The sequence below is a fragment of the Plectropomus leopardus genome, chromosome 11 (assembly GCF_008729295.1).
Source record: "Plectropomus leopardus isolate mb chromosome 11, YSFRI_Pleo_2.0, whole genome shotgun sequence".
NCBI lineage: Eukaryota > Metazoa > Chordata > Actinopteri > Perciformes > Serranidae > Plectropomus > Plectropomus leopardus.
Genome location: NC_056473.1, coordinates 27,035,290 through 27,046,329, shown reverse-complemented (window position 1 = coordinate 27,046,329; position 11,040 = coordinate 27,035,290). Strand labels below are relative to the sequence as shown.

The window sequence follows — 11,040 nt, the reverse complement described above, 5'->3', positions numbered from 1 at the left end:
ATTTTTTAATAATAATTCCGCAATGACTCAAATATTTGCACGAATTTGGTAAAAAGTACAAGGAAATTACTAAAAAAGAATACATGCTTAAAGAGTAATAATAATTCTGTAAAAAACAAATTACCGAAATAAATTAGTAAAAGGTACAACACAAGTAAATTAGCAAAAAAGAAAAAGAAAAGTAAAGTAGAAAATTTAAACAAACAAGGAAATGTCATAAGTGCTAAAGAGTAATGAAAATAATGTGGCTTAAATGTGTAAAATATTATTTTTTATAAATATAGGCTAGTTTTCTGGTTATTTTTCTGTTGTTTTTTTAGAGGAATTGTCAGAATTTCTTCCAAATTGCTGGACATTTCTTGGCAGGTTGCTTATTGTCTTTTTCCCCGTGTTTTCGAGAAAAAAAAAATCAAACCAATAAGGGTTAAGTCTGTCAGGCCCGTCTTGCAAATGGACCACACCCATTTTTGTTACTATGGTAACGGGGTGTACTGATTGCCGACAAAATCAGTTGCTAACATCTGCTAATGTTAATATGCTGTTTTATCACCTTAACTTACCCTTACCTTAGTTCAGTGAGAAGTGGGGGTGCTATAGCTGAACTTTAATACTTCTGGAGTGAAAGTGTGGACATTATCTCGAAGAAAAAATCAAATTTCGACTGGCTTTGCCGAAGTTAACGTTGGCTTAAATACCTAAATTTGTTTGCTACGCCAACAGTTTAGCCAGCTAGCGAGTGCTGAAAATAGCATTAGCTAATGTTAGCACACAATAGCGTTAGCTTGGTTAGACGTAGGGCAGAGGACGTGTCATTTTTGTAATATAAGGTCAGGCATAGTGTTACTTTAGTGACATTTAATCGTTTTGTCAGTCAATGTCGTCAATGGCTTTCAAACCACTGAATCATAAAATGGATAAGATGGGAGTTTGCAGCAACCGCAGAAATAGTAAGTGACATTGATGCTAATGTCAAATGTGCCCATTTTGTTTATGCTTTTGTAGATGGGCCTAGCTAATGTGACATTATATGTTTAAAAATGTGTGTCTGGTTACTTACTTTCTTACCTATGTTTATATATTCCTGACTTTACAAACTGGTTTACATACACAAAAAGATGTTGCAGGATTTAAGGACACATTTTAATTTTAATTTCTGTCTTTCTGTTTTTTTTATTTTATTTTTTTGTTTAAAAAAAGGCAAAGAAATCTACCTTGTACCTGGTTTTGTGTTGGAGCATAGGGCACATTTACATTGTTACACACTCACTCAGTACATTATACATATTTATAATTTTTATATATTTACATGCTAGTGTTAATTGTTTTTATTATTACTGTATTTATGTTTTAACATACTTTTTTCTGGTACTTACTTCTACTTTCTGTAATTCTATAGTATAGTATTTCTGATTCTGATGCTGATTAACATGGCCTCACTGATTCGTGGTTTCATCGTTCTGCTTTCAGCCATAAGGACAGATCTAAGTCTGCTGCTTGAGTGTCTGAAGTTTCAGATGAAATGTCCTGATTTGCAGAAACAAGCTCTTCTCACCATTCACTCAATCTGTGACAAAAGAGGTAAAAAGTGGACCATCACTGACAAAAACATACTATGTCCTTGCCCCTTACCATCTCCTATATACACTTACCATCAGCACCAGTCAGATTTGCTGTTTGCCATGTCCTGCTGATAATAACTTAAAGTCGAATTATTCAACTCAGTTATGTATTCAGATATTCTGCACAACATGTTGACATTATACATTTCCACTGTCTGTTTCACTTTAAATCTTAATTATTTCAGAGGACAATGTGGACCTGCTGAGAGAGATGGGAGGTGTGGTATTTGTATACAACCTCGCCAAATCCAGTATGGTTCGTTCAGATGTTAAGGAGACTGCACTCTTTACACTTGGCACGTTAGCCGAGGTCAATGGTAGGCGTGTGTGTGTGTGTGTTTGAGAATTTCCATGTTTACGGCAGGAAGTCACCCTTAAATAGCTGGGAAATTTGGGGGCTAAAACAAATACTCGGTTATGGGAAAATACCATACTTTGTTAATATTAATCTTTTCTATTTTAGCTTTGCACCCTGTCCTGACATACAACGCTTTAAGTTGTCTGCATCCAGGGCTGTGGTCCTGAATTGAGATACAGCATATGTACAATTTCCTGAAGTGTACAACAAGCTTGTGTACTGTATTATTGTATTGGTGCAATGTGGTATTTTTGTTGCAAGTCATTTTAGAGTAAATGAAAATTTTACATATTTACAGTATACTATTTATCTTTTCTTCTGATAGTGTATTGCAAGAACTCTCTGTGCACAAAGGCGACATTTGCAGACCTTGCTGGATGGTTGATGAAAGACGACATCCCTCTGACACTGAAGAGAGTGTCTGTCTATTTGCTGTCTGTGTTGGTAGCAAACAACAGTAAGATCAAGGCGCCCCAACTGACATCATGAGTTAAAGCTCTCATTGATGTGCTAGTTTATCTGTCACTTAACATGACATTTTCTTTGATTTAGTTTCAAACTCATGACAGCTATTTCATATATGTGGAACAAAATGTTCAGTAGTTTGGCTTTGCCATCATGTGTCTGTGTGCTATTGCAGAATCAGGACAGACTTTAGGCCAAACTACTGGCTGCCTGGATATACTACTGGCCCTTTTCAGGTATTTTGAAATTCTAAACAGCAAACATCTGTCATACTGAGTTTACATAAGTATGCCGAAAGTCATATAAAAAAACTCATTCATATAAGCACATATATATAAGTTTAATGGTACTGTATACATTTTGCAGGACCACTTCCCCTCTCTCCACAGAGGCCTCATTGAGAGCAGTTGATGCTACTCAAACCCTCCAACTCTGGGCGTCTGTGTCCAGTGCTCTGTGTGGATTTGTCAACAACCCTCAGAATGGTGGTGTCATCTGTGTATTTTTCTCCCGCACTGACAAGTTAATATGTAAAACATTGATGCTTGTGCTATTCAGCTAACTACTTTCAAGTCAAACCACAGGATACCACATTCAGTTTATATCTGGAGTAAGTAGATAAGTAACAGTTTTTGCTTAGTCAAATTGTTTCTTTTCTTCCAGAGGAGGGTCAGCGGATTTGTGTCTCAGTGTTTCCCATTATAAAAGTCTGGCTTCAGCAGATTGAAATGCCACGCACTGAGATTTTTCAACCCATATGTTCCTTCATAGCAATGACAGTTGCCAACAACTGTAAGTAAAAGGGTCAGAAGAGCTTGCTTAAAATTCTAGTTTGATATAAAATGTATAAATTGACACTTAATTCAAATTATTAAATAGTCATCACTTATTTGTTTTTGCAGCCTGTGTTCAGGAGAGTTTTGCTGCCTCAGGTGGTCTGGATACTCTCACTCTTGCGCTGGTTCATCTGGCCTCTGTGGCAGACACAAGCTTGTTGTCTTGCCAGCTTTCTGTCATTATATCCAAGACCCTGTCAGCTTGCATCACAGAGAACTGTGGGTTTCACTCTCACACACTTTGACATACACCTTAACATTTCACTTAAGCTACAAAAGTCTCTCTCTCCATTCACCATCTGTTCTTTCTAGCTCCTCTGGCCTCAGGTCTGGCCCAGTATGGTGTGGTTTCCCACCTCTTCTCCCTGCTGGTTAGCCCACACTTGGACCCTGAGGACAGGCTCTCTGTTTTAGTCGCCCTGGGCCACTGCACCGAGGCCTCTGGTAAGACTAGTCAGTCATGTGCTGTTTGTGTCTAATATTTTTTGGTAGTGTTGGAGTGTGTTTCTGCTAAACATTTAAGAGAATTTCACCCACTGCTGCAGCCTTCAACAATCTTCCCTCCCTTGAGAGTTCATCCTGTGTATTTATGCTATCCACGTCTTTTTCACATCTGTGTTTCTTCCTCTCTGTAGAGGAGCACCAGTCTCAGTTGGTGCAGTGTGGAGGCCTGCCCCTGATCATAACCCTTCTCACAGAGGATACAAGTGAGGAGGTTAGGAAGACTGCTACATTCATACTGCAGACCTGCAAACAGGCCAGTAAGTCTTCGTCGTGGGTTCAAAGTCACTCTGTGGTTTTGTTATTTAGCATTGTTACTTAACAAGTAATGCAAGTGCTTATTTGCATTTTATTTGAACTTGACTTTTGAAACATGGAATACAGTGTCCCAGAGGATCCTTATATTGAATTTATTAATCTGAAAACAAGCCCATAATTGCTATTAAAATGTCTCAAATCAGTCTTCTAAAAGTCTTAAAAATACAAACACATGTGAAGTAGGATTTTATGAATTGCTTTTTCTGATGTTGCATTGTAAAATCACAAAATAATTAGTAACATTTAAAAAAAACAAATTTACCGCATTTCTTAGACTCTTCATGATGGGAATTAAAGCACTGGAATAATTCTACATACAGAGTGAGGCACACGAAATCAGTTACAAAAATCACTAATAAGTGCTAGGTATTTCCCATTTCTAACCAGATCTGACTTTTTCCCTTGACAAAAAATGTTTGGGCAAGATTATTCCTAACTCTGTTAAAAAGGTTGGTACATGTTTTGTTTTTCTTAGTTTAGGTTATTGTAAAATTGTTCTTAAATTTAATCCTGAGTGGCATTAAAAATTAATTAAAAGCATTTAATTAATTTGCCTTAAGCTTTAGGAATCCTGTAAATAATATAAATGAGTTTTCTCTGTATTGCATATTAAAAAGAAATAAAAGATATTGGAAAACATTCAATGGCTCAGTGCTGAGGTTAGAAATTAGCACCAGCCACCAGCCAAATGCTGGTAAAATATGCAAATGGATGCTAGATTTGCTTCACTCACCGGCCAAAAAACTTTGTTGGGATTTGAGTGGCTGGTAGGTTTTTGGAATCCATGGAGCGGCAGTGGCAGGTGGACAAAAAAGTTAATTTTCAACTCTGCTCAGTGTAGCACTGTGCTCTTGAGGCAGTAAAGATTTCCTCTTTGTGTAGACTGTGTTACAGCAGTGACATTTTTTATACGTAGCTCAAGCATCCTTAAATTAATTTTGTAGATTTCCTCTTTTCTGTAAGGTCAAATAGATGAATAGAATAAGTAACTGAATAATACGTGGGTTGAATGTAGAATATGGAGCTCTCATAATGACTTGTTTGTCTTTGTCTGTGAAGCCATGTCCTTGGGTGAGCCCGGTCTAATAGCGAGACAGGGGGAGAGTGAAAATGTGGAGCCTCTTCCAAACTTTGACGGCTTTAGGAGCTCAGCCAGAGAGCTGCTGCGCAGAATTGACCAGCTAGAGAAGAGACAGGCAAAGGTCAGACATATTTTCACACACAAGGTCACACTATGATCAGCATGTAGAATGGTAACTTGAGATGTGTTTTTACGTCATGTCCATCATTAGGATGCTGAGGATGAACAGGAGGACATGGAGCCATTAGCTTTGACTGGCCAGCCGTCTCTGCTCCCAGCAGCAGCTCTGCCTCTGCAGCTCAAGGAGAAAATAATAACAATTCCCACAGCATGTACACAGAACAGCACTCTTAAGCATGTAGAAGCAGGGGGTGGCAGCAGCATTAGACTTGAAGCTGTCAGCAGTGTGATCAAGAATGACAATGAACTGACGCTAGTGAGCTCCAATTTGGGTGTGCAGGAAGAGAGGGCAAAAACCAGTGGAGGGGGTGTGTGGTGCTCAGCGTGCAAGGGTACTGGATCCCTAATGCCTTCCCACCTGCAGTCACAAGAGGGAGGCAGAGAGCCTCACACGGAAGACAAGTCAGCAGAGCTCCTCAGTGTTTATTAGCTTCGAATGAGAAAAACTCAAAATGAAGCGATAGCTTTTGATTCCTTATTTTTCTTCTGTTTAGTCAGCTGTTTAGGCCTCCAGCACCAGTGAGACACAGTGTACCAAAAGAAATCATATGTACTGATGAAGATGGTAAGAGCCACAGCGTCATGCTTTTAACTCACTTTAATGCCTGTGCTTTACTTTTTTTGTAGATGTGCAGTTTCTAACATCTTTTCTCAAAAAAAATTAATGTTAAGAAATGCAAGATCATGAGATGAGTAAAGAGGGGGAAAATCCAGTTGAGGAGCACTCACTCTCTCATATCCGCTGTGCAGGTAGGAGAACATGATGCTGTCCCTAAGTAAAATGCTTCCAGTCTTGTATAATCCAATGTTTATCCAGTGTGAAGAATAAGCTATATAAACAGAATGAAAATAAACCAGATGTCTTTGCTCTAGTCTTTGTAAGTATAGATTTTGGGGAAAGTTTAATAATCATGTTTCTCTGAGGTGAGCTGACAAATTAGATCCGCATTATAAAGTGCTGTGTCAGTGTAATATGTTATTTTAAGCACAGTTTGATTTTCCTTGTATTCTACACATCCAGACTTATTTTGGACACTAGGGACTGTATTATAAGGCCAAACATATAACCTCCATCATATTTATACTTATAAACCTTCAGGGATCATTCAGTCAGATTATTGTAAAGCCAACACTGGATATTCACAACTGAATTCCTTGCATCCTTGTTCTTTCTCTGCTTTAGGTTGTGTGCTGACTTTTGAGGAAGTGACCAGTCACAATTTTGAGTTTCTTCTAAGCTCCTGCCAACGCAGCTGTGACATGCACAGGGTTCTCCAGGAGGCCACAGAGCGGTTCAGGGCGCGTCATTGCAACCCTCTGTTTGGGAGAGAGCACCAAGACGACCCAGACTCTGAGAGAGTTTCAGCTGCAGAGCCACAGAGAAGCAGGGAAAACAGGAGAGGTAAGAGGCTCTGACATGTGAATTTACAAATGTATCAATTTCAACAGTTTATCAAGACTGGTTCCAGTCTTGCAGTGTCTTACTTATTTTGCAATGGCCTTGGCTGCCCTGAGTTGTTGTTTATCAGACATCCACTTCACAAGAAAGTGTAACATTAAGCACTTGTAAAAAGCTCAGTGCTATCCTCCATATGTTTATCCCACAGTTTTTCAGTGTGGGTGCTCATAGTGATAACATAATAGTAATATAAATGCTCTATGTGTGTGTAGCTTGAAGAGGCTATAACTTAAATTTCACTTTGCAGCCCGGTGTTGTAAAATTACAAAATAAATAAACCATGAGTTTTGTTTTGGCAGTTCACATTTTCTGAGTGCTCAAAGTGTTATTTACTATAACCTGATATGGTTAGCTTTTGGCTAACCTACCATGCAACATCGGCTGAATAATACAGCATATGTCAGAAAAAAATTAGTATTAAGTATTAGTATTAAAAAAAATTAATCTGGATTTGACTTTTACTTTTACTGGCAAGTGTGTTTACAAACAGTAACTGATGTCAAATCAACTGCAATACCTTTAACTCATGCTTTAATTGATTGATAGCATTAAAAGGTTTACATTTGTAAACTATTGATACTAGTACTATATTTTTTGAACTATGATGGTGCATGAAATCAGTCACATAAATGTAAAAACTGTAGCAATGAATACATGAGATCATGTCTGGAGCTGATTAAATACCACTTAGACTGTAAACATGCCTTGCACATGTTGCTGTTGTTCCACATTGTTTTTACAGTACAATTCATTTTTATTTTCCTTGTCTATTTCTTCATGACCGTTGCTTTAATATTCTCAGTGTGAAACTCATATTGTCTTTAACTACTGCTATAAAATGTCTGATTTCTATTTCACTGTATCAGAGGTCAGTCTGACTCCTAAACGTAAAGGAGCAGGGAGAGGCTCCCTGCCAGAAAACCACTGGAAGAAGCACAATGGTAAGAATTATGCAGGAAGTGGGTTTTTATGCAGCTCATAAACACACTGATGTCATTTAGGACTGTAGGGAATAAGCCCATCTAGATCCAACAAATCAACAATAAAATATCAAACAAAAAATGTTGAAGGCCTCTGAGCTAACATACATTTACAATATTCTGTAAGTGTGTAATTTGGGGGTGTCCTTCTTTCGCCATAGGCATCACTTTGACTCCAATGTGCAGAGAATCTAAAAAGGACACATCGACTTCTTATAACAAGACTGGTATGTATGTAACATAACCACAATAACATATTGTTGTTGTCTTTTATATCTCATATTCAACAGCACCGATCACATTATGCCTCTTCTCAGGTTCAGGCTTGATTCTGCTGAAAAGGTCTCATCCTCCTGAAGGTAAATATGTGATATCAGAAACGGGTATTTACAGTAGATTGCTTTAAGTGTGTGTGAATGTTATGATTGAGCGCCTGTGGTGGGGGCTATCCTCTGCAGTGTGATTTTGGCAGCAGCCAAACCGAAGAGCAGAAGGAATGTTGAACTGCCGCCAGTGTTCTCACAGTGCAGGCCAGAGCTGGTTCAGAGCACCACAGCTGTATTAAGCTGTTTCACACTCTGTATAGCACCATGCGTGCGTGTGTGTGTGTGCGTGTGTGCATGTGTTTGAGAGGGAGCGAGAGAGTTTGAAAGGGTGTGTTCTGATGCTTTTGTATTAAGCCAGTGACATGGTGTTGAAAGGAGGGGCGTTGTAGTCTGTTCCACAACATGACGCTTGTTCTGTACTTGCATTAAATTTACATTTGTTTATATACGCTCAATTTTAAAACTATATCTTTATACATTTTGTGGCTGTATTTGCCACCAATAACCCCTTTCTCCTCCTGCTGTCCAATTTTGTAAATTCTCATGCTTTTAGTCACACTTTCTGCAGCCTAAAAGTTGCTGTAGTGTTGCAACATGGGCGCAGAGGCACTGTTGGCTGGGTGCAGTCTTTCTGTGCTGTCATATTGAGATTTACTGCATCTTTAAACCTCGCAGCCAAATGCATTTTCCAACGGTCACTTTGACTGAGCGCACACTTAGAGCTGTTTTTTCTTTCACTGCACAGTCCACCTTCTCATACATTCTCTTTTGGGTTCAGCTGTTTTTTACACCCTTCTCTTCTTTCCTGTTATACTTTTATCTGCCTTCATGTTACCTTTATTCTATTCTCTTGCCTACTCTTCCTTCAACAGTGACTCTCCCCCTGTATTGTTGTTTGTATGGTGGCTGTACACATCATAGATGGTAATGCAGTATTGCTCTGAGGAGGAGCAGAGCAAGAAAGAAGAGAGGATTTGTCTTTCTGTATATTAAGTCTGGGGCCAGTTTATGTGTTTTTGAGTAACAGAATGAGTTCCTCAAAAAGATGGTGGGAACCTGTTGTCCTCTGTTTTTTTTAAACACAAATTGTTTATTTTTTTTTAAATACAGAGAGAAGAGGAGGGAAAAATAGCAGAAATCCAGCAATTGATGATGAGCCAGGGACTAGCACAGATCACAGTTCCACTGTAAGAGTTTCAAAGAATATTTTCTTTTAAAAATGTACTGATATTTATATGACCTGCCACATTCTCCAACAGCTTTTTAATACCATGATTGTATGCTGAAGTGCATTGGAGTGGAAAAAATACTTGAGGAATAAAAGGAGGAATGTACACTGAAAAGTAGGAAAGGGAGTTGGGAATCAGTTTCTGTTTAGAGCCAGTTTCACTTTGCCCAGTTCCTGAGAATTGTTTAGCTCAGGTACTTCCAATGAATCCTTGCCTGCACGCTGCAAAAAGGTACACTGACATGCAAATTGATTGAAAGTGAAACCTAATATACAGCACAAAGGAGAAAAGATGTTTTAGTGAATGCCTGTATTTTACCAAACCGGAGAGAATAATGTAGACAATGCATGCCATTTCAATGCTATATGAAAAAGCAACTAAACATTGCTTGAAAATGCACAGTGAACAGTGGACTTTATTTATGTAGAAACTGAAAATGATCACATTATTTGAGTTGACAGTCAGCAGCAGAGCTTCCTTGAAAACACCAGCTAAAGGTCTTTTAAAATAACCCTTGCAACTGCAGTAGCATACAATCATAATGTAACTTTGACACAAATGGAAATAAAATAACATCAAACAGCGAGTCTCAACAAGTTTATTTCCACAGGGTACCAAGATAAGTTGAAATCAAAGGAGGGTGGGAAATCAATTTTAAAATGTACGTTATGCTTTGCAGAATGTCTGGAATTAATTTATGCAATGTGTTGATAATGAGCTGAAATGTGCAAAACCACCAGAATGTTCTATTAACATTAGTCACACAGGCATGTTTAGTAGATGATTTTAAACAGGAAAAACTAACTGAAAACTAACATCTATTTTAGATTTTTATTATTCTGTGAAGTAGAGCTTTAGTAAATAGCCTATATGTCAACGGAGAAGGCACAGGTAATGAACTGAATTAGGTCAAGTATGATCCATGTACGTGTGATTTTTATTTAAAATCCACAGTCTCCTGTTTGTCTTTCTTATCTTTACTCAAAGTTTTTACACATCTGCCATTCTTGTTATTATTTTTAGAGAAGGAAGAGGAAAGATTTCACCCGTGAGGAGGTGCGCTACCTAAAGTGTGGAGTGAACACTTACGGCTTCTCCTGGAACTCCATCTTGTGGTCATACCCCTTCCAGCCTGGACGCACCAATGTTGACCTGGCTCAGAAATACAGGCGGCTAATGGTAATGACAGAAATTCTCCTTTAAAGGTCTGTTGTGTAGGATTTTGTGGCATCTAGCAATGAGGTTGCAGAGCTGAAACTTATCCTGTGCACCAAGTGTTTGGAGAACTATGGTGGTCGAAGCAAAAACACAAATGCCCCGATCTAGAGTGAAAGTTGCATTCTCTGTTTAAGGCTATTGTAGAAACATGGGAAAGGACCTGTTACGTATTTAGATATAAATGGCTCATTCTAGGGTAAAAGCACAACAATCATTAGCTTCAGATGACCATAACTGACTGAAAACAAAAACCAGAATATTATATACCAGTTCTGCCAATAAATACTCCTTTATCCTACACACTAGACCTTTAAATGAGACATTTGATATTTTCCATCATAATTGTCTTATTGCATTATTAGATTAACTGCCTGATTGTTTCTTTGCCTCCAGAAAGGTACAAACCAGGATTCTGGCTGTTCATAATCCTGGTTCTGAGAGCCAATGTATGGCCACCTTTAAATAACAGC

General features: G+C 38.3%; 1 protein-coding gene across 1 annotated transcript; it reads left to right on the top strand.

The window, feature by feature from the left end:
• The first annotated feature begins 1,427 nt into the window (after nt 1-1,427).
• On the top strand, nt 1,428-11,040 carry terb1 (telomere repeat binding bouquet formation protein 1). Its single transcript, XM_042496102.1, has 20 exons — nt 1,428-1,578; nt 1,805-1,936; nt 2,303-2,434; nt 2,618-2,678; nt 2,809-2,927; nt 3,106-3,234; nt 3,345-3,497; nt 3,591-3,722; nt 3,914-4,039; nt 5,157-5,299; nt 5,390-5,760; nt 5,853-5,923; nt 6,031-6,108; nt 6,542-6,760; nt 7,684-7,758; nt 7,959-8,024; nt 8,115-8,156; nt 9,234-9,310; nt 10,376-10,531; nt 10,964-11,040. Exons 1-20 carry the CDS (start codon nt 1,428-1,430, stop codon nt 10,994-10,996), a joined length of 2,466 nt encoding a protein of 821 aa, XP_042352036.1. The 3' UTR covers nt 10,997-11,040.

Coding starts and splice junctions, on each gene's coding strand:
- terb1 (XM_042496102.1), top strand. CDS start 1,428: ATGGCCTCACTGATTCGTGGTTTCATCGTTCTGCTTTCAGCCATAAGG. Junction 2,928..3,105: donor TGTCAACAACCCTCAGAATG/GTGGTGTCATCT, acceptor CTTTTCTTCCAG/AGGAGGGTCAGCGGATTTGT. Junction 3,723..3,913: donor CCACTGCACCGAGGCCTCTG/GTAAGACTAGTC, acceptor TCCTCTCTGTAG/AGGAGCACCAGTCTCAGTTG.